The sequence below is a fragment of the Bombina bombina genome, chromosome 7 (assembly GCF_027579735.1).
Source record: "Bombina bombina isolate aBomBom1 chromosome 7, aBomBom1.pri, whole genome shotgun sequence".
Lineage (NCBI taxonomy): Eukaryota > Metazoa > Chordata > Amphibia > Anura > Bombinatoridae > Bombina > Bombina bombina.
In genome coordinates, this window is record NC_069505.1 from 273,645,539 (window position 1) to 273,672,170 (window position 26,632).

Below are 26,632 nucleotides of genomic sequence, written 5' to 3' on the forward strand. Positions count from 1 at the left end.
GAGAGTAACCCCAGTATTATAGATACCATTACCACATTATTGAGGCAGTGTTACTTCAGTATTATGGGTAGCATTAACAGATTACTAGAGAGAGTAACCCCAGTATTATAGATACCAGTACCACATTATTGAGGCAGAGTTACTTCAGTATTATGGGTAGCATTACCTCATTATTAATGATAGTGTTACCCCAGTGTTTTTGGTAGCGTTGACAGCTATTATTAGTGACAAGTCCTTACACATTGTGCTCTGTCACTCAGCTGCACACATCTGAGAGAAGTCAGGCATTCCCTGTCAACCTAAAGCTAAGCGGACATTACGGGCAATTCCTGGATAATCCGGATGCAGTGACAGGTAAGTGCCATGTGCTGGGGTTGGTTTCATTTATACAGGGAGGGTTTGCTAGGGTAGCATATTTTTATACACACATTATAATGTATTTGTTAGGTTTAGAAATCTTGTCAAAGTCAAGAAAAACAGGAAGCTCAGAATCATGTGAAATGCACACGACTGTTTAGCAGTGCCACAAGGCAGGATGTGCGTCCTGAAGCATAAAGCTGCTGTGATTGGATATCTTTAGAGCACTGGTTTTCTAACCTTTCCTCAAGCCTCCCCAACAGGCCAGGTTTTCTAGATTACCTTGGGTGAGTGCAGTTAAAATAACCTTGTTTAAAAATCAGCTGATTATTTCACCTGTGCTCTTTTTCAGATATCCTCAAAACGTGGCCTATTAGGGAGGTCTGAGGACCGGTTTAAAAACCAGTGCTCTAGAGTGAGACTGGACATTTACAATAGTCCTACACTGGAAAGAAATTGCATTAGAAAAGAAAGAAGTTCGTGTTTACTATGTTAGATATTTTGTAGAGTAGCAGCCGTAGAGGCCCATTTATCAAGCTGCGAATGGAGCTTGAGGCCCCGTTTTTCTGGCGAGCATGCAGGCTCTCCAGAAACAGCAGTTATGAAGCAGCGGTGCTCCATAACCCTGTCCGCTTGCTCTGAGCAGGCGGACAGAGATCGCCACAATTCAACCCGATCGAGTACGATCGGGTTGATTGACTCCCCCTGCTGGCGGCCGCGAATCTGCAGGGGGCAGCGTTGCACCAGCTGCTGCTGCAATGCTGAATACGGAGAGCGTATTGCTCTCCGTATTCAGCGAGATCTGTTGGACCTGATCCGCACTGTCAGATCAGGTCCGACAGACCTTTAATAAATAGGCCCCATAGTGTTATTGTCCTGCTGTACTTAGGAATGACTATTTGTCCTTTGCATTTAAAAAAAATGATATTGTATATAAAAACATATTTAACGTAAAGGGATATGAAACCCAATTTTTTTCTTTCATGATTCAGATAGAGCAGCAATTTTAAGCAACTTTCTAATTTATTCCTATTATAAATTTTTCTTCATTCTCTTGGTATCTTTGAAAAGACAGGAATGTAAGCTCAGGAGCCGGCCCATTTCTGGTTCAGCACCTGGGTAGCGCTTGCTGATTGGTGTCTACTAGTAGCAGTGTAATATGATCATTCTTTACCACTCTTTACTAATAAGGCTCACAGTTCACACTTTCCTTTATGATACTTGTTGAGAGTTTGTACTAAATCTGTCGTTTCTCTACTAGTGGAGGTTTATGACTGCACGTCAGAGACCTCAGACTGCTCCAGCTGCATTGGGCGCACAGACTTCGGGCACCTTTGCACCTGGAGTGACAGCAGCGCCTCCTGTAGGCTGAATGTTGACCTGCAACCTGTCCAGAACTACTGTCCCGCACCAGAGATAAAAAAGGTAACTGCATTTGGAGACGGAAGCAGCAAGACAGGGGGAAGATGGGAGAAAGAACAAATATATATAAATACATATGTATAAATATATATAAGTGCATTGGAGCCCTTTGCCGTCAAGTAGCTGAAAACATGTAAAAGCATATTTATGCAATATTAATATTTAATAAAGTATTATAGTGTGTATTTACTGTAAATATTTCATATTCCATGGTTGTGCACATAGCAGAATATGTTCTATGTATTTATAAATAGATATTCCTATATATTTCTGAATATATCTATCCATATATATATAATTTTATTTATATATATATATATATATATTTATATACCAAAATACCATCAGGTATATATATACAATTATTTATGAATACATAGAACATATTCTGCTATGTGAAGAACATTGGAATGTGAAATATTATGCATGAAATACATTTGTATGCCTTTAAATAATTTCTGCTGCATTAATAAAAAAAAATACTTTAATGTCCCTTTAACTTCCACTTTCTTTTGAATACAGATTGACCCAATCAGTGGGCCCCAGCATGGCGGGACTCTCCTCACTATACAAGGGTGCAATCTCGGGAGCCGCTTCAGTGATATCGTCAATAGTGTTAAAATAGGAGACACCCCATGCTTCCCCATCCAGGACAAATATGTTGTATCTGAGGAGTGAGTATACATGTTGCTCTGTTGTATGTGACAGTTTTATCTAATACATCACATGCCTACAGCAATGCATTTACTTAACAGGATCGCTAGAGTGTGAGCCTTGTGGGCGAGTTAATATTAAACTACCGAAACCCTCTTGCTATCCTTATAATGTAGTATACAGTAGAGAGACAGATTGGGAGGTTAATTAGTTATTTATTGTTTTATCTTTCGTTCCAGAATTGTGTGCATCACAGGAGTATCATCTAAGGTGTTCAGTGACTGGGTGACAGTGGATATATATGGAGGCGGAAGGTCCAAGGACAAATATTCCTTTATGGTGAGTCTCATGCAGGAAAACAAGGTTAAATAATAAAAAAAAAACAGTAGTACTGTGCTCGTACAGGCTGGAACATATGTATAATTTAAAAGTTAAAATTAATTTTTCATGTTTTTTTAAAAAAAGCTTTCCAATTTACTTCTGTTTTTTTCGTGTTATCCTTTTATTTTTGTAAGATTTGTGAGTAAGCATTTACTAATGTAAGTGAGATAGACAGACAGACAGATAGATAGATAGATAGATAGATAGATAGATAGATAGACAGACAGACAGACAGATAGATAGATAGATAGATAGATAGATAGATAGATAGATAGATAGATAGATATAGAAACACACAGAAGTCTGGAAATTTACACTAGTCCCGGGAAAAGTAAGAAATCTGAAGTGGACGAGTAAAAAAATGTAGGCTTTTCTGGTGTCTATGTATCTCAATGATGCATGCTTTCACATTCCATTTATTGCTCCACAATCTCAATTCCAAAAGTTTGCAGTGGGAGCACTCCACTTTAATTTTCTAGCTCTGCCCTTCTGAATATCTACATCTACGAGAACATTCACAAAGGTTTTGTCTACACTAGTGGCACCATTTTGAGGGGAAGGACTATTTCTGCTTCATTATCTAGATGATATGCTATTAATTGCAAGCTTTGTTCAACAGACCAACCTTCATGTTCAAAAAATATTGCATATCCTACAGTTGTTTGGTTGGATAATTAATTGTGAGAAAAAACTGTTGCAACCTACTTGTTGGGCCATCTCTCTAGGTCACTGCTTTCCAAACTGTGTGTTGTGACACATTAGTGTGTCGGCTGCAGTTTGTAGGTGTGTCCCTGCTTCAGCACACATTTATTTTTAATTTACATTTTTTGGGGGTTTCCGACTTTCCGCCTGCCTGCTACGCATATCACATGAGTGATACCTAGTGGGTCACAGATCATCTTAACTTTTGGCGCAGCTAGGCGGGAACTGAAACTATTCCTATTGGCGGCTTATGCGAGTGTCTAATATTCCACCAAATATTCAGAAACCGTGTTCATCCCATCATCATCATACATTCCATTAAAATTATAGTCCTGGAGTGGCTATTTAAAAAGGGTGTGACTGTGAGATCATTATGACTACGGCATAACAGCCGAAACGCGTCAGCAGACCTCACAGTCACAGCCTACAAGTGTGCTTTGTTTATATGACTTTTAATTACCTATAATAAAGGATTACCTTTTTAACACTACTACTGGGACTCCGTTGTTCTCTTTGATGTTTGATATTCCATTAAAATAGTAAGTAGCTATTGGTGTTATTAAACTTTTTTTTAATTCTTGCACATACATACTGTTACTTGTAAATACATTTTGTTATTATATAATTTATGTATGTGTCCGTATCTCTTAAAACAAGTTCGTTTAACCTCCTGTTGGCTAATACAACTGAATTACTGTGTCGCAAAATAATGTAGGTCTAAAAAGTGTGTCACCAATATTAAAAGTTTGGAAAGCTCTGCTCTATGTGTTTTCTTCAATACGAATCAAGGTCTGATAAGTGTTCCTCAACTCAAAGTGGACAAGTTATTTGTGTATCCCACAAAAATCCAAAAATGCAAATATTTAACAGTCAGACAATGACTAACATTTTTTAAAACAATGGCTTCAACAGTTCATTTAGTCAAGTGGGCCAGTTGTTGAATGAGACCTTTTCGCAGAAAACAACATATTAGATATTGGCTTTAAGCTCACAATCTCTCCATAGGGATTGCACTATCAGAACCACAGTGGATAGAGGTAACTATAGATGCCAGTAGTCATGTTTGGGAGCTGTTTGCCAAGATTTGTGTCCAAGGGACCTGGAACTCTAGAGAATCTAATCTTACATCAAATATTTTGGACATAAAAGCATTTTTTATGTCCTCACAACTTTTGAGGAAAGGTTGCAGGGTCAGGCTGTAAATATTGTATCAGACAGCAGAACAACAATTTCCTGTATCAGGAATCAAGGAATAAGAAGTCGAGTGGCGCTTCACACAATAGCACAAGTGTTTTATTGTGCATAGAATCATCTTTTTTGAACTTGGAGACAGATTATCTGAGGAGGGAAAATATTCTGCCAACAGTCAGTCATTATGTATCCACTCAATCAATGGGGATTGATGTAGTCTCTCAGAAATGGACATTCAACCTAGGTTATGTGTTTCTCCCTTTGGCCCTCTGCTCTACTCATTCTGATCGCCCCTTATTGGCTATGAAGACCTTTGTTTCCTTTTGTACGGCAATTAGCCATTCAGCCCCATTGGTTTCTTCCAAATTTTTGAGGGTCAGAATCCTCACAAGTTGTATCTAGAGGCTTGTCTGCTGAGTGGTCGCATCTCAGTACATTGAATATTGCTCCTTTTGTTATCCAGACATTTTACAAGCAATATCAAAGGCCTATTTCAGAATTTGGGTTTTCTCAGCATGGATGTGAAATAAGCAGTTGTCAACAGAAGATTTCCTTCAACTCCTTCATGATGGTATGATTTTTAACAGGGTCTCTCATCAGCAACATTTTCTGATTTATCAGGATTAGGATAATAGCCTGATGTATCTCTCTTGTATTTATGATGCTCTTTTGTTCTTAAGGGTCTGCACCAACACTACTGAAGTATTTTGTATATTTAATAAATTGTATTTATTAAGTCTTTCTCTCCTTTAATAAATGGTTTGTGCTAAATTTCTGGTATACATTAGGCACAACAGCCTTTTGTGATTAACATGTTTTCATATTAAGCCGGTAAAGATGTCTTTTCTTCCTTCATGGGATTTGCCTTTAGTCCTATAGGCATTAAAGGGATCAAGTTTTGAATCACTGAAGACTATTTCTCTTTGGATTCTGTCTCTGAAGTATTTTTAGTTGCAATAACTTCTTCAAGACATGTATCTGAATTACTAGCTATTTCTGTGGTGGAGACTTTTCTCTTTTTTTAACGGGATAACGTTATTCTGCATATTGTTTCCAGCTTCCATGCTCCAATTGACATTACTGTATTGTCCTCTGTGTTCTCTGAAGAAATTGATTAATGGGAAGCCATTAAATACCTTGGATGTAGTTTATTGTCTACATTATTATATGGATAGAAATACTCATGTCTGTGGAGTTGTGCATGACACTGCACTAATTGGCTAAAATGCAAGTCTATAGATAATAACCAAAAAGTCAAGTGTATTAATATAACCGTGTTGGTTATGCAAAACTGGGGAATGGGTACAAAAAGGCATTATCTATCTTTTAAAACAATAAAACTTCTGGTGTAGACTGTCCCTTTAAGTAGTGGAAGTATTGAACTTCATATGTATTTTATACAAAACTTTATAATGCAAAAATATGTTTTCATATTTACCCTGCAAATAATGAAATAGAAGTAATACAGCAATAACAAGATGTTTTTAAATGTATATGAAGAATCGTATCTCTGAGTCCTCTCTGTAATATTTTGGACATTTCTGTCATTCTGTATTCCTATTATTTCTTTTTCATTACTCTCATTGTAGCTTTCTTTAGTCTCAATGTATTTTCCTTTCTATTTGCATTTTGTCTTCCCATCTCTTCCCATGGTCTATCTGATTCTTCTTAGCAATTATAAATACAAAGAGGGTAGGGGGTTTGGCTCCCATTAACTGCATCCAGATGTTCCTACAAAAATATATTTTTATTTGTGAGAAGTGTCAAGTTAAGAGAGTAAAAGTTTGATATGTGAGACAACATAATCATCTAGAATTGCATCCTAAAAAAAAATGTCAAAATCCTCTATTTTACAATTGGGATTGGAGCGCAGAAATTAATTCAATACGGGCCATGATTTTTAACTCAAAATGGCATGGGAAGATTTCCTTGACTTTAATACCTTCAGCTTTATCACAAATGTTTTTGTTTGTTTGTTTTTTGTTGTCTTAGTCCATATCATTCCATATTTGTTATATTTTATCCAATCAAACATAACCAGAACCTTGATTCTGTCCACTGTTTTCTAAGAAATGAAGATCACGGTGCTGTAAAATTAACATAATAATAAAAATAGCGCAATTGCTTTTTTTTAATCTATTCACCTATTTTTTTATATACTTAACCGTTCTATAGAGTTAAACACATGGGCCAAATCATGCACCAGGCTTGCAGAATTTATCTACAGCATTTTATTGGGCAATTCCCTTTGCCAGGGGTAAAACACATACACAGTGTGAAATTCATAAAAATAAAATAAAAAAAAAACCTGTGCTAACCAAATAAATCCTTTTTTTTTTAATGTCTTATAAGATTATACTTTTTTATGTAAAAAAATTAATTTTGAATAAAGGCTATACAATTTAATATGACTGTGTTTCTTAAAAACATATTTAAACTTAAGCAGCAATGGAATCTGTAAATATTCCTCAAAAGAACATTATATTTTTTATGTAAAGCTAATTTTCTTTTAATTAAAACCAAGCGGATTAAAAAAAAAAATACTTGACACAATACCCAAATATTGGGAAACCAAGTTTAACTGTAATTGTGCAATCACATTTTTTGAGTGCATACATGTTTAAAAAAAAATATTTTGTTCATTGTTTTAATATTTATGTGTTGTTTTTTTTTATTATTATTTCCTTCTTCAATTACCTTAGAGTTTAAAACCAAACATAAAACCACATTCTCATTATTTCCATTTAGAAATTGGTGTTTGTTTGTTGCAATATAGTATAAGTTAAATTGATTAAACCTCTTCAATTTTAATAGACCAGTAAGATGCTGTTTGTTTGTAAAGTTATTTTATTTTTTTGTAGCAATGAATGTAGCAATTCATGTAAATGGAAAATAAATAATTCATACATTTTAAAAGGAATATGAACCACATTTTATATTGGGCATTTAAAAGGACATTTGAGTGATGCATTAATTTTAACACAAACCTTCTGTTCTAAAAATGCTGCTGATTTTACAAAAAGTAAAAATGTGGATGTTTTAGTCGTGCAAATTAAACTGAATTAAATTTGTAAATATATATAAATATATCTGAAAGTAAAGCCTAGCGTTTTACAAACGCTAGGATTGACTTTTGAAACAAATAAAGGGGACTTTCATTCATGAGGTATAAGATACTTCATGTAGAAAGCTCCTTTATTTGTTTTAACCGATCGCCGTTTTTAGCTGGATTTACCGCACGGCTATTGGCTAAGAGGTGAAAACGTCACCTCTTAGCAAAAAAATGTTTATCCGTGGGCTGCTGTAGCAGCTAAAAACGGCGATCGGTTGAAACAAATAAAGGAGCTTTCTACATGAAGTATCTTATACTTTATGAATGAAAGTCCCCTTTATTTGTTTCAAAAGTCAATCCTAGCGTTTGTAAAACGCTAGATTTGACTTTCACTTTAAGAGTTTCCTGAGCCTGCCCACCTAGGCAGTATTTTTTCTACCAAGCTTTGCTCTGGGTAACCAGTTACATAGGGCTGCATTGTTCATTGGATACAGGCTCTGATTGGTGCACTAAGCAATGCTTTGTAGAAAAAACAACCTGGAAAATAGGGAAGCTTAGTAGGTTCTATGGAGATACATTTACATTTTTATTTCGCAAATATAATACTTTAATTTTCTTTTTTTCTAAATTATCAATTTCTTTTAAATGTATTTGTTGCATTTAAGTTCCCTTTAAAAAATAAGTAAACCTCAATGTCGTGCTGTCAGTATTTTACAAACGAAAAAAAATCTGTCCTGTTTAAAATTGATAAATAAAAACTCACCACTGTACATTCTTGGGTGGCTTGGCATAATTAGAATAGGCTTGTGCATTCAGCTTTTTCATTCAATACGGAATGCATAAGTAGGCAGCCTTTCATTACATTCGGATCTTTTCGTAGCCAAATTTCTTTGTGTGAAAGTGATGCACATAATCCGTGCAAATCCAGAGTGTAGTGTGCTTCACTTTCACAAGAAGAAACATAGTTAAAGTCTGGTTACTTCCACATTTATTTGGCATTGAACGAAAATGCTGAATGCAGAAATCTAAATTGTAAATAACATTTGCATCTAAGGATGAACAAATAAAGTTAATGGTGCTTTGTGCTGCAGGATTACATTTATTTTTACTAGAATATAATTTTGTATTATTGTTGTTATTATTATTATCATTTATTTATTACAATCTCTAGCGCTGGGTAGAGAGGTGAGTACGGCTGTACAATAACATGCAATTATGGTAAAGAAGAAATACAAAAAAACATTTCCATGCTTAAAGGGACAGTCAAGTCAGAATTAAACTTTCATGATTCAGATAGGGCATGTAATTTTAAACAACTTTCCAATTTACTTTTATCATCAAATTTGCTTTGTTCTCTTGGTATTGTTTGTTGAAAGCTAAACCTAAGTAGGCTCAAACTGATTTCTAAACCTCTTATCTCAGTGCATTATGACAGTTTCTCACCATTAAACAGTGCTAGTTCATGTGTGGCATAGAGATAACATTTTACTCACTCCCGTGGAGTTATTTGTGAGTCAGCACTGAATGGTTAACAGAACTGAGAAAAGTGGGTCATCTGCAGAGGTTTAGATAGAAGGTAATCACAGAGGTAAAAAGAATATTAATATAACTGTGCTGGTTATGCAAACCTTTGGAATGGTTAAAAAATAGATTATCTTTTTAAACAATAAATATTTTTGAGTAAACTGTCCCTTTAAAGTGTGTAGAAAAGCAATTTATACATAAAAAATACTTAAAGCTGATTTCATTTTACACTTGTTAAATAGTGCAATGCAAAAAATACAAAACAAAATTGTTTTAAAGCAAACAGCAACCTCATCTATGTGGGCCCCATCACGCATGTCTATGTGGCCCCATCACGCATGTTTGACAAGCAGAAGTTGCTAAACCATTGATGCTAAAATTGTGCCCATTTAAAGGATTCACCTCAATGCTACTCCCAGACAAGCAAATGTTTGTATCTCTTAAAGGGACATTAAACACTTTGAGATGGTAATACAAAATTATAAATTGTATATAAATAAACAACTCTGCAATATATTTTCATTATTTATTTTGTCCTCGTTGCCTGTAATTCCATTCTGAAATTGTGAGCTTTTCAGTTCCTGTTAGAAATGGAAGTGCAGAACACTGTTAAATCCAGCACAACCATTGGCTGCACACTCTAGTGACCTAATTATAACTGACCCTAATTGGCCACAGCAGAGAAGGTAACACAAGTTACAACATGGCAGCTCCCAGTGTTTTATAGACACTAAAACTTTACACTTATTTTGTCACTTTTTAAACAACTAATGAAACTTTAAAAAATACATCTACATGTTAGTCATGGACTAATCTTTTCTTTGTATGCATCATTCTATCTAGCATGCATTTAGTGTTTAATGTCCCTTTAATAAACAGGGGTTTAAACAGTGCACAGGGGTCTTTGTTGAAACAAATAAACAGCTGTAATGCACCAGAGCGTGTTTTTATTAATATCCAGTGTACCTACAGCATTCTACCCAAATGTGATGGTTTCAAGAATTCAGTATTTGAAAAATTAGCAATTTGCTCTTAAATATTTATGTTCTTTCTCGGGGAAACTGTTTGAGAGTCATATTTATTTTCTAGTAGTTCTAAAGACGTTATCCGATACCTAGCGCTGACTACATCTGTTTTTGTTTATATGTATTTATACCGTTATCCATAGGAGCACTCTTTTTCTTAGGCATTTTAGCAAATACAGCAGCTTAACGTCTATTGATGTTTAGGGCTTAAGAGAGAGCAATGAGATTTATAGGAAGGAAGCATTAAAATGTATCGAATATATTAAAGGGACATAAAATACAAAAAGAAAATGTAAAGCATTTGGAACATTTTATCTTTGCACTATTGCTTGCATATAACTGTGTATAAGTATAAAGTTTGTCCAATAGTAATTTACAGCTCCATATATTATCACAATAAAAGGTGAGTCCTAAATTCATTAACTTACAAACAGTTAATGAATTTAATTGTGATGATATATGAAGCTGCAAATGACTATTGGACAAATTGTTTACTTAAGTTTATGTACATTTCGAGGGCGAGCACGGCGCGCATGCGCAGACAAAGCATTGAGACTTGCTACAAGCCGTTGGAATTTGCTACCTGTCAGTGCGCATGAGTGCACATACATCACCGCATTCCACACATTCTTTACAATGTATGTGGAATGCATTGACGTAAGTGTGCGTATGCGCACTGACAGGGTAGCAAATTCTGACGGGTAACAAAAATCGACAGAACACCCGCCAATTTCTGGAGCACTATATGGCAGCAGTTTTACAAGGATGTTATCCATTACCAAGAGCACTATATGGCAGCAGTTTTACAAGGATGTTATCCATTACCAGCAGCAGTATTTCCTGCCTCATAGTGCCCCAGATGCCTACCTAGGTAATCTCTTCAACACAGAATAGGAACAAAGCAAACTTGATAACAGAAGTAAATTGGTAACGTTTTTAAAATGGTTTGTTCTGTCTGAATCACAAAACGTTTCCTATAAACTGGTTGCTTATTTTTATCTTTTTAGCACTTTGCAAGCACCGAAATAGAAAAAAAATGCTTTATTTTGTAGTTAATGTGGTTGATGTTAATGTGTTTTTATTTTTTATTTTACTATGCACTGAAACATTTTTTGTAAACCTGTTCAATATTCTGGAAAGTGAACAATGTAAATGTGGTTGTGAAATATCTGACTTGCAGGCACCAGAGGTACTTTCAGTGACTCCAAACTTTGGCCCTAGAGCAGGAGGGACTAAAGTCACAATTTTCGGAGAGAGTCTGGACATTGGAAGAGAGATTCGTGTTCTGCTCAATGAAACCATGGACTGTTCACAGCTTGTGTGAGTGTTGTCTCTGAATTATGACAGTCATATTCCCTCAGTCTTTGTGAGTGCTCATTTCATTTACTTCCTCAATGATAAGTCACTCTAGCTGTACTGTCAGTGCTAACTCACTCTAGCTGTACTGTCAGTGCTAAGTCACTCTAGCTGTACTGTCAGTGCTAAGTCACTCTAGCTGTACTGTCAGTGCTAACTTACTCTAGCTGTACTGTCAGTGCTAACTTACTCTAGCTGTACTGTCAGTGCTAACTCACTCTAGCTGTACTGTCAGTGCTAACTTACTCTAGCTGTACTGTCAGTGCTAACTTACTCTAGCTGTACTGTCAGTTCTAACTCACTCTAGCTGTACTGTCAGTGCTAACTCACTCTAGCTGTACTGTCAGTGCTAAGTCACTCTAGCTGTACTGTCAGTGCTAAGTCACTCTAGCTGTACTGTCAGTGCTAACTTACTCTAGCTGTACTGTCAGTGCTAACTTACTCTAGCTGTACTGTCAGTGCTAACTCACTCTAGCTGTACTGTCACTGCTAACTTACTCTAGCTGTACTGTCAGTGCTAACTTACTCTAGCTGTACTGTCAGTGCTAACTCACTCTAGCTGTACTGTCAGTGCTAAGTCACTCTAGCTGTACTGTCAGTGCTAAGTCACTCTAGCTGTACTGTCAGTGCTAACTTACTCTAGCTGTACTGTCAGTGCTAACTTACTCTAGCTGTACTGTCAGTGCTAACTCACTCTAGCTGTACTGTCAGTGCTAAGTCACTCTAGCTGTACTGTCAGTGCTAAGTCACTCTAGCTGTACTGTCAGTGCTAAGTCACTCTATCTGTACTGTCAGTGCTAAGTCACTCTAGCTGTACTGTCAGTGCTAACTCACTCTAGCTGTACTGTCAGTACTAACTCACTCTAGCTGTACTGTCAGTGCTAACTCACTATAACTGTACTGTCAGTACTAACTCACTATAGCTGTACTGTCAGTACTAACTCACTCTAGCTGTACTGTCAGTGCTAACTCACTATAACTGTACTGTCAGTACTAACTCACTATAGCTGTACTGTCAATGCTAACTCACTATAACTGTACTGTCAGTACTAACTCACTATAGCTGTACTGTCAGTACTAACTCACTCTAGCTGTACTGTCAGTGCTAACTCACTATAACTGTACTGTCAGTACTAACTCACTCTAGCTGTACTGTCAGTGCTCTCACTCTAGCTGTACTGTCAGTGCTAACTCACCCTAGCTGTACTGTCAGTGCTAACTCACCCTAGCTGTACTGTCAGTGCTCTCACTCTAGCTGTACTGTCAGTACTAACTCACTATTACTGTACTGTCAGTACTAATTCACTATAACTGTACTGTCAGTGCTAACTTACTCTAGCTGTACTGTCAGTGCTCTCACTCTAGCTGTACTGTCAGTGCTAACTCACCCTAGCTGTACTGTCAGTGCTAACTCACTATAACTGTACTGTCAGTACTAACTCACTCTAGCTGTACTGTCAGTACTAACTCACTCTAGCTGTACTGTCAGTGCTCTCACTCTAGCTGTACTGTCAGTGCTAACTCACCCTAGCTGTACTGTCAGTGCTAAATCACCCTAGCTGTACTGTCAGTGCTAACTCACTCTAGCTGTACTGTCAGTGCTAACTCACTCTAGCTGTACTGTCAGTGCTAACTCACCCTAGCTGTACTGTCAGTACTAACTCACTCTAGCTGTACTGTCAGTGCTAACTCACTCTAGCTGTACTATCAGTGCTCTCACTCTAGCTGTACTGTCGGTGCTAACTCACCCTAGCTGTACTGTCAGTGCTAAATCACCCTAGCTGTACTGTCAGTGCTAACTCACTCTAGCTGTACTGTCAGTGCTAACTCACTCTAGCTGTACTGTCAGTGCTAACTCACCCTAGCTGTACTGTCAGTACTAACTCACTCTACCTGTACTGTCAGTGCTTACTCACTCTAGCTGTACTGTCAGTGCTAACTCACTCTAGCTGTACTGTTAGTTCTAACTCACTCTAGCTGTACTGTCAGTACTAACTCACTCTAGCTGTACTGTCAGTGCTAACTCACTATAGCTGTACTGTCAGTGCTAACTCACTCTAGCTGTACTGTCAGTTCTAACTCACTCTAGCTGTACTGTCAATACTAACTCACTCTAGCTGTACTGTCAGTTCTAACTCACTCTAGCTGTACTGTCAGTTCTAACTCACTCTAGCTGTACTGTCAGTGCTAAATCACTCTAGCTGTACTGTAAGTGCTAACTCACTCTAGCTGTACTGTCAGTGCTAACTCACTCTAGCTGTACTGTCAGTTCTAACTCACTCTAGCTGTACTGTCAATACTAACTCACTCTAGCTGTACTGTCAGTGCTAACTCACTCTAGCTGTACTGTCAGTGCTAAATCACTCTAGCTGTACTGTAAGTGCTAACTCACTCTAGCTGTACTGTCAGTACTAACTCACTATAGCTGTACTGTCAATGCTAACTCACTATAACTGTACTGTCAGTACTAACTCACTATAGCTGTACTGTCAGTACTAACTCACTCTAGCTGTACTGTCAGTGCTAACTCACTATAACTGTACTGTCAGTACTAACTCACTCTAGCTGTACTGTCAGTGCTCTCACTCTAGCTGTACTGTCAGTGCTAACTCACCCTAGCTGTACTGTCAGTGCTAACTCACCCTAGCTGTACTGTCAGTGCTCTCACTCTAGCTGTACTGTCAGTACTAACTCACTATTACTGTACTGTCAGTACTAATTCACTATAACTGTACTGTCAGTGCTAACTTACTCTAGCTGTACTGTCAGTGCTCTCACTCTAGCTGTACTGTCAGTGCTAACTCACCCTAGCTGTACTGTCAGTGCTAACTCACTATAACTGTACTGTCAGTACTAACTCACTCTAGCTGTACTGTCAGTACTAACTCACTCTAGCTGTACTGTCAGTGCTCTCACTCTAGCTGTACTGTCAGTGCTAACTCACCCTAGCTGTACTGTCAGTGCTAAATCACCCTAGCTGTACTGTCAGTGCTAACTCACTCTAGCTGTACTGTCAGTGCTAACTCACTCTAGCTGTACTGTCAGTGCTAACTCACCCTAGCTGTACTGTCAGTACTAACTCACTCTAGCTGTACTGTCAGTGCTAACTCACTCTAGCTGTACTATCAGTGCTCTCACTCTAGCTGTACTGTCGGTGCTAACTCACCCTAGCTGTACTGTCAGTGCTAAATCACCCTAGCTGTACTGTCAGTGCTAACTCACTCTAGCTGTACTGTCAGTGCTAACTCACTCTAGCTGTACTGTCAGTGCTAACTCACCCTAGCTGTACTGTCAGTACTAACTCACTCTACCTGTACTGTCAGTGCTTACTCACTCTAGCTGTACTGTCAGTGCTAACTCACTCTAGCTGTACTGTTAGTTCTAACTCACTCTAGCTGTACTGTCAGTACTAACTCACTCTAGCTGTACTGTCAGTGCTAACTCACTATAGCTGTACTGTCAGTGCTAACTCACTCTAGCTGTACTGTCAGTTCTAACTCACTCTAGCTGTACTGTCAATACTAACTCACTCTAGCTGTACTGTCAGTTCTAACTCACTCTAGCTGTACTGTCAGTTCTAACTCACTCTAGCTGTACTGTCAGTGCTAAATCACTCTAGCTGTACTGTAAGTGCTAACTCACTCTAGCTGTACTGTCAGTGCTAACTCACTCTAGCTGTACTGTCAGTTCTAACTCACTCTAGCTGTACTGTCAATACTAACTCACTCTAGCTGTACTGTCAGTGCTAACTCACTCTAGCTGTACTGTCAGTGCTAAATCACTCTAGCTGTACTGTAAGTGCTAACTCACTCTAGCTGTACTGTCAGTGCTAACTCACTCTAGCTGTACTGTCAGTGCTAACTTACTATAACTGTACTGTCAGTGCTAACTCACCCTAGCTGTACTGTCAGTGCCAACTCACCCTTGCTGTACTGTCAGTGCTAACTCACTCTAGCTGTACTGTCAGTGCTAACTCACTCTAGCTGTACTGTCAGTACTAACTCACTCTAGCTGTACTGTCAGTACTAACTCACTATAGCTGTACTGTCAGTACTAACTCACTCTAGCTGTACTGTCAGTGCTAACTCACTCTAGCAGTTCTGTCAGTGCTAACTTACTATAACTGTACTGTCAATACTAACTCACTCTAGCTGTACTGTCAGTGATAACTTACTCTAGCTGTACTGTCAGTACTAACTCACTATAACTGTACTGTCAGTACTAACTCACTATAACTGTACTGTCAGTACTAACTCACTCTAGCTGTACTGTCAGTACTAACTCACTATGGCCTAGATTTAGAGTTCGGCGGTAGCCGTCAAAACCAGCGTTAGAGGCTCCTAACGCTGGTTTTGGCCGCCCGCTGGTATTTGGAGTCAGTGATTAAAGGGTCTAACGCTCACTTTACAGCCGCGACTTTTCCATACCGCAGATCCCCCTACGCCATTTGCGTATCCTATCTTTTCAATGGGATCTTTCTAACGCTGGTATTTAGAGTCGTTTCTGCAGTGAGCGTTAGAGCTCTAACGACAAGATTCCAGCCGCCTGAAAAAAGCAGGAGTTAAGAGCTTTCTGGCTAACGCCGGTTCATAAAGCTCTTAACTACTGTACCCTAAACTACACTAACACCCATAAACTACCTATGTACCCCTAAACCGAGGTCCCCCCACATCGCCGCCACTGGATTAAAATTTTTAACCCCTAATCTGCCGACCGCCACCTACGTTATACTTATGTACCCCTAATCTGCTGCCCCTAACCCCGCCGACCCCTATATTATATTTATTAACCCCTAACTTGTCCCACACAACGTCGCCGCAAGCTACTTAAAATAATTAACCCCTAATCTTCCGACCGCAAATCGCGCCACCTACGTTATCCCTATGTACCCCTAATCTTCTGCCCCTAACATCGCCGACCCCTATGTTATATTTATTAACCCCTAATCTGCCCCCCACAACGTCGCCGACACCTACCTTCACTTATTAACCCCTAATCTGCCGAGCGGACCTGAGCGCTACTATAATAAAGTTATTAACCCCTAATCCGCCTCACTAACCCTATCATAAATAGTATTAACCCCTAATCTGCCCTCCCTAACATCGCCGACACCTACCTTCAATTATTAACCCCTAATCTGCCGACCGGAGCTCACCGCTATTCTAATAAATGTATTAACCCCTAAAGCTAAGTCTAACCCTAACACTAACACCCCCCTAAGTTAAATATAATTTTTATCTAACGAAATAAATTAACTCTTATTAAATAAATGATTCCTATTTAAAGCTAAATACTTACCTGTAAAATAAATCCTAATATAGCTACAATATAAATTACAATTATATTATAGCTATTTTAGGATTAATATTTATTTTACAGGTAACTTTGTATTTATTTTAACCAGGTACAATAGCTATTAAATAGTTAAGAACTATTTAATAGTTACCTAGTTAAAATAATTACAAATTTACCTGTAAAATAAATCCTAACCTAAGATATAATTAAACCTAACACTACCCTATCAATAAAATAATTAAATAAACTACCTACAATTACCTACAATTAACCTAACACTACACTATCAATAAATTAATTAAACACAATTGCTACAAATAAATACAATTAAATAAACTATCTAAAGTACAAAAAATAAAAAAGAACTAAGTTACAGAAAATAAAAAAATATTTACAAACATAAGAAAAATATTACAACAATTTTAAACTAATTACACCTACTCTAAGCCCCCTAATAAAATAACAAAGACCCCCAAAATAAAAAATTCCCTACCCTATTCTAAATTTAAAAAGTTACAAGCTCTTTTACCTTACCAGCCCTGAACAGGGCCCTTTGCGGGGCATGCCCCAAGAAGTTCAGCTCTTTTGCCTGTAAAAGAAAACATACAATACCCCCCCCCCAACATTACAACCCACCACCCACATACCCCTAATCTAACCCAAACCCCCCTTAAATAAACCTAACACTAAGCCCCTGATGATCTTCCTACCTTGTCTTCACCATGCCAGGTTCACCGATCCGTCCTGGCTCCAAGATCTTCATCCAACCCAAGCGGGGGCTAGACATCCACTGAAGAAGTCCAGAAGAGGGTCCAAAGTCTTCCTCCTATCCGGCAAGAAGAGGACATCCGGACCGGCAAACATCTTCTCCAAGCGGCATCTTCTATGTTCTTCCATCCGATGACGACCGGCTCCATCTTGAAGACCTCCAGCGCGGATCCATCCTCTTCTTCCGACGACTAGACGACGAATGACGGTTCCTTTAAGGGACGTCATCCAAGATGGCGTCCCTCGAATTCCGATTGGCTGATAGGATTCTATCAGCCAATCGGAATTAAGGTAGGAATTTTCTGATTGGCTGATGGAATCAGCCAATCAGAATCAAGTTCAATCCGATTGGCTGATCCAATCAGCCAATCAGATTGAGCTCGCATTCTATTGGCTGTTCCGATCAGCCAATACAATGCGAGCTCAATCTGATTGGCTGATTGGATCAGCCAATCGGATTGAACTTGATTCTGATTGGCTGATTCCATCAGCCAATCAGAAAATTCCTACCTTAATTCCGATTGGCTGATAGAATCCTATCAGCCAATCGGAATTCGAGGGACGCCATCTTGGATGACGTCCCTTAAAGGAACCGTCATTCGTCGTCTAGTCGTCGGAAGAAGAGGATGGATCCGCGCTGGAGGTCTTCAAGATGGAGCCGGTCGTCATCGGATGGAAGAACATAGAAGATGCCGCTTGGAGAAGATGTTTGCCGGTCCGGATGTCCTCTTCTTGCCGGATAGGAGGAAGACTTTGGAGCACCGGATTATGGATCGCCAACCCCCGCTTGGGTTGGATGAAGATCTTGGAGCCAGGACGGATCGGTGATACCTGGATGGTGAAGACAAGGTAGGAAGATCTTCAGGGGATTAGTGTTAGGTTTATTTAAGGGGGTTTGGGTTAGATTAGGGGTATGTGGGTGGTGGGTTGTAATGTTGGGGGGGGGGGTATTGTATGTTTTTTTTTACAGGCAAAAGAGCTGAAATTCTTGGGGCATGCCCCGCAAAGGGCCCTGTTCAGGGCTGGTAAGGTAAAAGAGCTTGTAATTTTTGTATTTTAGAATAGGGTAGGGAATTTTTTATTTTGGGGGTCTTTGTTATTTTATTAGGGGGCTTAGAGTAGGTGTAATTAGTTTAAAATTGTTGTAATATTTTTCTTATGTTTGTAAATATTTTTTTATTTTCTGTAACTTAGTTCTTTTTTATTTTTTGTACTTTAGCTAGTTTATTTAATTGTATTTATTTGTAGCAATTGTGTTTAATTAATTTATTGATAGTGTAGTGTTAGGTTAATTGTAGGTAATTGTAGGTAGTTTATTTAATTATTTTATTGATAGGGTAGTGTTAGGTTTAATTATAACTTAGGTTAGGATTTATTTTACAGGTAAATTTGTAATTATTTTAACTAGGTAACTATTAAATAGTTCTTAACTATTTAATAGCTATTGTACCTGGTTAAAATAATTACAAAGTTACCTGTAAAATAAATATTAATCCTAAAATAGCTATAATATAAATGTAATTTATATTGTAGCTATATTAGGATTTATTTTACAGGTAAGTATTTAGCTTTAAATAGGAATCATTTATTTAATAAGAGTTAATTTATTTCGTTAGATAAAAATTATATTTAACTTAGGGGGGTGTTAGTGTTAGGGTTAGACTTAGCTTTAGGGGTTAATACATTTATTAGAATAGCGGTGAGCTCCGGTCGGCAGATTAGGGGTTAATAATTGAAGGTAGGTGTCGGCGATGTTAGGGAGGGCAGATTAGGGGTTAATACTATTTATGATAGGGTTAGTGAGGCGGATTAGGGGTTAATAACTTTATTATAGTAGCGCTCAGGTCCGGTCGGCAGATTAGGGGTTAATAAGTGTAGGTAGGTGTCGGCAACGTTGTGGGGGGCAGATTAGGGGTTAATAAATATAACATAGGGGTCGGCGATGTTAGGGCAGCAGATTAGGGGTACATAGGGATAACGTAGGTGGCGGCGGTTTACGGAGCGGCAGATTAGGGGTTAAAAGTGTAATGCAGGGGTCAGCGATAGCGGGGGCGGCAGATTAGGGGTTAATAAGTGTAAGGCTAGGGGTGTTTAGACTCGGGGTACATGTTAGAGTGTTAGGTGCAGACGTAGGAAGTGTTTCCCCATAGGAAACAATGGGGCTGCGTTAGGAGCTGAACGCTGCTTTTTTGCAGGTGTTAGGTTTTTTTTCAGCTCAAACAGCCCCATTGTTTCCTATGGGAGAATCGTGCACGAGCACGTTTTTGAGGCCGGCCGCGTCCGTAAGCAACTCTGGTATCGAGAGTTGTATTTGCGGTAAAAATGCTCTACGCTCCTTTTTTGGAGCCTAACGCAGCATTTGTTTGAACTCTCGATACCAGAGTTAAATTTATGGTGCGGCCAGAAAAAAGCCCGCGGAGCGTTAACAGCCCTTTTACCGCCAAACTCCAAATCTAGCCGTATAGCTGTACTGTCAGTGCTAACTCACTCTAGCTGTACTGTCAGTGCTCTCACTCTAGCTGTACTGTCAGTACTAACTCACTCTAGCTGTACTGTCAGTACTAACTCACTCTAGCTGTACTGTCAGTACTAACTCACTCTAGCTGTACTGTCAGTACTAACTCACTCTAGCTGTACTGTCAGTGCTAACTCACTATAACTGTACTGTCAGTACTAACTCACTCTAGCTGTGCTGTCAGTACTAACTCACTCTAGCTGTACTGTCAGTGCTAACTCATTCTAGCTGTGCTGTCAGTGCTAACTCACTATAACTGTACTGTCAGTTCTAACTCACTATAACTTTACTGTCAGTACTAACTCACTCTAGCTGTACTGTCAGTACTAACTCACTGTAACTGTACTGTCAGTGCTAACTCACTATAACTGTACTGTCAGTACTAACTCAGTATAACTTTACTGTCAGTACTAATTCACCCTAGCTGTACTGTCAGTGCTAACTCATTTTAGCTGTGCTGTCAGTGCTAACTCACTATAACTGTACTGTCAGTACTAACTCACTATAACTTTACTGTCAGTACTAACTCACTATAAATGTACTGTCAGTACTAACTCACTCTAGCTGTACTGTCAGTACTAACTCACTATAACTGTACTGTCAGTGATAACTGACCCTAGCTTTACTGTCAGTACTAACTTACTATAACTACTGTCAGTGATAACTCACTCTAGCTGTACTGTCAGTACTAACTTACTATAACTGTACTGTCAGTGATAACTCACCCTAGCTTTACTGTCAGTACTTACTATAACTGTACTGTCAGTGCTAACTCACTATAACTGTACTGTCAGTGCTCACACACTCTAGCTGTGTTGTCATTGATGTCTCCTCCTGTTCTTCCTCTTACTGATGCCTCCTATAGCTCCTCAAAGTGACATACCCTTTTCTTTCTCTTCACTTATATTTCTTTTATTTCTCACTCTCACTGATGCCTCCTCCTGTTTCTCATCTCAGTGTTGCCACTTCTATATTTCTCCTTTAGTGCTGTGTTCCTATATCTGTCTTCTCAGCATTAAATGTAACTCATTCACTTTTCTCTTAGGCGAACAGAGCACAGTATTCAGTGTACTATGCCTGCACTGGGATCGGTGCTTACTGGGGATGTCCATATCTGTATCCAGTTTGAAGGAAGATCATGTGTCAGCAGTCACCTGTTCTTTCAGTATCGGGAAAACCCAGTGATAAAAAGCATGAGTCCGGAGAGCACTTTTATGAGGTAGGCAGGTTCCTATAAATAGACAATTAGGAAATGCAGTTGTGGAGATCAGATTATGCCTTGATCCTAGTGCTCAATATAGAAAGATCTCAATGTATTCTAAAAGTAGAATTTTTCATACCTAACATAAAGGACCCAACAGGGGCATAGCTAAACCTCACTGAGCCACAGGGCAAAGACTATGACTGGGCCCTTTTTTGGATGTTTACAATTAGTAAAAGCTGAACCAGCAGTCATGTGGCAACAAGAGGTGCTGCTTTTATGTGACAGTGAGTCATCCTTCCACCTTGGTTAGTCCATACCAGAGGATATGCACTTCATGTACAAGTATGGTGGCAGGTTTTTATTTGCAACAACAATGTGATGGTTAATCTTGAAAACGTTGCCACCATATTTGTAAAGGCAAATGCAAACACTCTCCTTATACTGTGAGCCCAGTTTTGCAGGGGTGGGACACACGGAGGGCCCAGGCATGATGCAGGTAGAACCCAGGCCCAGCCAGGCCCCTCTGTAGCAATAGAGGTGTGGCTCAGTTTGATTCAGGCCTCTGAGATACCTGGTCCCAACAAACTGTAAATATACCCTTTTATACCTTTTACAAAGCTCCTCTTGCGTCTTTTAGTCAAGAGCTTCTGAAACTTTTACTACCTCCTTAGGTAATGAGTTCCACAATTTGATTGCTTTTACAGTAAAAAAAAAAAGTTTATGTTGCTGGAGATTAAATCTCCTTTCCTCCAGCCTTAAATTGTAACCTCTTGTCACAAACAATTTTGTTGTTGTTGAATATATTTATATAAAGTAATCATGTCACCTCTCAAGAGCCTTTTTTATAGAGAAAACAGACCCAATTTAGCTAACCGCTCCTCAAAGCATAAATTCTCTATTCCCCTTATTAGTTTTGTGGCGCTTCTGTGAACTTTTTCTAAGTCTGCAATGTATGTTTTTGTGATTGATCCCTCAGAACTGCACTCCATACTCAAGGTGAGGTCTTACCAGGGATTTATATAGTGACAGAATTATGCTTTCCTCCCTTGCATCAATGCCTCTTTTAATACATGCTAGTATCTTATTAGCCGTAGATGCCGCTGCCCTTATATATAAGTATTTCCAAATCTCTTTCCTTCTCTGTTTTGCTAAGTCCAGTCCCATTTAAATAATAGGTTGCCTGCTTATTTCTTCTGTTATGTGTGATCAGTCCACGGGTCATCATTACTTCTGGGATATAACTCCTCCCCAACAGGAAATGCAAGAGGATTCACCCAGCAGAGCTGCACATAGCTCCTCCCCTCTACGTCAGTCCCAGTCATTCTCTTGCACCCAACGACTAGATAGGATGTGTGAGAGGACTATGGTGATTATACTTAGTTTTTATGACTTCAATCAAAAGTTTGTTATTTTACAATAGCACCGGAGCGTGTTATTACTTCTCTGGCAGAGTTTGAGGAAGAATCTACCAGAGTTTTTTACTATGATTTTAACCGGAGTAGTTAAGATCATATTGCTGTTCTCGGCCATCTGAGGGAGGTAAAAGCTTCAGATCAGGGGACAGCGGGCAGATGAATCTGCATTGAGGTATGTAGCAGTTTTTATTTCTGAATGGAATTGATGAGAAAATCCTGCCATACCGTTATAATGACATGTATGTATACACTTCAGTATTCTGGGGATGGTATTTCACCGGAACTACTCTGTTAAAAGTCACTAATCCTTTTAATAAGTATTTATCATGTTAAACGTTTTTGCTGGAATGTAGAATCGTTTACATTTCTGAGGTACTGAGTGAATAAATATTTGGGCTTTATTTTCCACTTGGCAGTTGTTTGCTTTTAATTGTGACAGTTTCGTTTCTCTTCACTGCTGTGTGTGAGGGGGAGGGGCCGTTTTTGGCGCTCTTTGCTACGCATCAAAAATTTCCAGTCAGCTACTCTTATATTTCCTGCATGATCCGGTTCATCTCTGACAGATCTCAGGGGTCTTCAAACTTCTCTGGAGGGAGGTAGATTCTCTCAGCAGAGCTGTGAGAATTTTATATTGACTGTGAATAAAAACGTTGCTCTGTAATTTTTATGTCAAATTTAATTATTGTTATTTTACTAATGGGAACAAACCTTTACTAAAAGTTGTGTTGTTTTAAAGTTTGATGCTATAACTGTTTTTCAGTTCATTATTTCAACTGTCATTTAATCGTTTAGTACCTCTTTGAGGCACAGTACGTTTTTGCTAAAAAAGATTATAACCAAGTTGCAAGTTTATTGCTAGTGTGTTAAACATGTCTGACTCAGAGGAAGATATCTGTGTCATTTGTTCCAATGCCAAGGTGGAGCCCAATAGAAATTTATGTACTAACTGTATTGATGCTACTTTAAATAAAAGTCAATCTGTACAATTTGAACAAATTTCACCAAACAGCGAGGGGAGAGTTATGCCGACTAACTCGCCTCACGCGGCAGTACCTGCATCTCCCGCCCGGGAGGTGCGTGATATTATGGCGCCTAGTACATCTGGGCGGCCATTACAGATAACATTACAAGATATGGCTACTGTTATGACTGAAGTTTTGTCTAAATTACCAGAACTAAGAGGCAAGCGTGATCACTCTGGGGTGAGAACAGAGTGCGCTGACAATACTAGGGCCATGTCTGATACTGCGTCACAGCTTGCAGAGCATGAGGACGGAGAGCTTCATTCTGTGGGTGACGGTTCTGATCCAAACAGATTGGATTCAGATATTTCAAATTTTAAATTTAAATTGGAGAACCTCCGTGTATTACTAGGGGAGGTTTTAGCAGCTCTCAATGATTGTAACACCGTTGCAATACCAGAGAAATTGTGTAGGTTGGATAAATACTTTGCGGTACCGGCGAGTACTGACGTTTTTCCTATACCTAAGAGACTAACTGAAATTGTTACTAAGGAGTGGGATAGACCCGGTGTGCCGTTCTCACCCCCTCCAATATTTAGAAAGATGTTTCCAATAGACGCCACCACTCGGGACTTATGGCAAACGGTCCCTAAGGTGGAGGGGGCAGTTTCTACTTTAGCTAAGCGTACCACTATCCCGGTGGAGGATAGCTGTGCTTTTTCAGATCCAATGGATAAAAAAATTAGAGGGTTACCTTAAGAAAATGTTTGTTCAACAAGGTTTTATATTGCAACCCCTTGCATGTATCGCGCCGATTACGGCTGCGGCAGCATTTTGGATTGAGTCTCTGGAAGAGAACCTTAGTTCATCTACGCTAGACGACATTACGGACAGGCTTAGAGTCCTTAAACTAGCTAATTCATTCATTTCGGAGGCCGTAGTACATTTAACCAAACTTACGGCTAAGAACTCAGGATTCGCCATACAGGCACGTAGGGCGCTGTGGCTAAAATCCTGGTCAGCTGATGTTACTTCTAAGTCCAAATTACTTAATATACCTTTCAAGGGGCAGTCTTTATTTGGGCCCGGTTTGAAAGAAATTATCGCTGACATTACAGGAGGTAAGGGCCACGCCCTACCTCAAGACAAAGCCAAAGCTAAGGCTAGACAGTCTAATTTTCGTCCCTTTCGGAATTTCAAAACAGGAGCAGCATCAACCTCCACTGCACCAAAACAGGAGGGAGCTGTTGCTCGTTACAGGCAAGGCTGGAAACCTAACCAGTCCTGGAACAAGGGCAAGCAGGCCAGGAAACCTGCTGCTGCCCCAAAGACAGCATGAACCGAGAGCCCTCGATCCGGGACCGGATCTAGTGGGGGGCAGACTTTCTCTCTTCGCCCAGGCCTGGGCAAGAGATGTTCAGGATCCCTGGGCGCTAGAGATCATATCTCAGGGATACCTTCTAGACTTCAAATTATCTCCCCCAAGAGGGAGATTTCATCTGTCAAGGTTGTCAACAAACCAGATAAAGAAAGAAGCGTTTCTACGCTGTGTACAAGATCTGTTATTAATGGGAGTGATCCATCCGGTTCCGCGGTCGGAACAAGGACAAGGGTTCTACTCAAACCTGTTTGTGGTTCCCAAAAAAGAGGGAACTTTCAGGCCAATCTTAGATTTAAAGATTCTAAACAAATTCCTAAGAGTTCCATCGTTCAAAATGGAAACTATTCGGACAATCTTACCCATGATCCAAAAGGGTCAGTACATGACCACAGTGGATTTAAAAGATGCTTACCTTCACATACCGATTCACAAAGATCATCACCGGTATCTAAGGTTTGCCTTCTTAGACAGGCACTACCAGTTTGTAGCTCTTCCATTCGGATTGGCTACGGCTCCAAGAATCTTCACAAAGGTTCTGGGTGCCCTTCTGGCGGTACTAAGACCGCGAGGGATTTCGGTAGCTCCGTATCTAGACGACATTCTAATACAAGCTTCAAGCTTTCAAACTGCCAAGTCTCATACAGAGTTAGTTCTGGCATTTCTAAGGTCGCATGGATGGAAAGTGAACGAAAAGAAGAGTTCTCTTTTTCCTCTCACAAGAGTTCCATTCTTGGGGACTCTTATAGATTCTGTAGAAATGAAGATTTACCTGACAGAAGACAGGTTAACAAAGCTTCTAAATGCATGCCGTGTCCTTCATTCCATTCAACACCCGTCAGTAGCTCAATGCATGGAGGTGATCGGCTTAATGGTAGCGGCAATGGACATAGTACCTTTTGCACGCCTACACCTCAGACCGCTGCAATTGTGCATGCTAAGTCAGTGGAATGGGGATTACTCAGATTTGTCCCCTACTCTGAATCTGAATCAAGAGACCAGAAATTCTCTTCTATGGTGGCTTTATCGGCCACACCTGTCCAGGGGGATGCCATTCAGCAGGCCAGACTGGACAATTGTAACAACAGACGCCAGCCTACTAGGTTGGGGCGCTGTCTGGAATTCTCTGAAGGCTCAGGGACTATGGAATCAGGAGGAGAGTCTCCTTCCAATAAACATTCTGGAATTGAGAGCAGTTCTCAATGCCCTTCTGGCTTGGCCCCAATTAACAACTCGGGGGTTCATCAGGTTTCAGTCGGACAACATCACGACTGTAGCTTACATCAACCATCAGGGAGGGACAAGAAGCTCCCTAGCAATGATGGAAGTATCAAAGATAATTCGCTGGGCAGAGTCTCACTCTTGCCACCTGTCAGCAATCCACATCCCGGGAGTGGAGAACTGGGAGGCGGATTTTTTGAGTCGCCAGAC

The 26,632-nt window shown here is 39.3% G+C and overlaps 1 protein-coding gene across 1 annotated transcript in view; it reads left to right on the plus strand.

Annotated features, from left to right (window-relative positions):
- PLXND1 (plexin D1) overlaps nt 1-26,632 on the plus strand; it is a 185,276-nt gene that overhangs the window by 83,960 nt on the left and 74,684 nt on the right. Inside the window, exons 11-16 of the mRNA XM_053720768.1 lie at nt 261-354; nt 1,619-1,782; nt 2,302-2,453; nt 2,673-2,772; nt 11,489-11,628; nt 21,288-21,461. Of these exons, the coding sequence (XP_053576743.1) occupies nt 261-354; nt 1,619-1,782; nt 2,302-2,453; nt 2,673-2,772; nt 11,489-11,628; nt 21,288-21,461 (824 nt within the window). The remainder of the gene's footprint in view (nt 1-260; nt 355-1,618; nt 1,783-2,301; nt 2,454-2,672; nt 2,773-11,488; nt 11,629-21,287; nt 21,462-26,632) is intronic.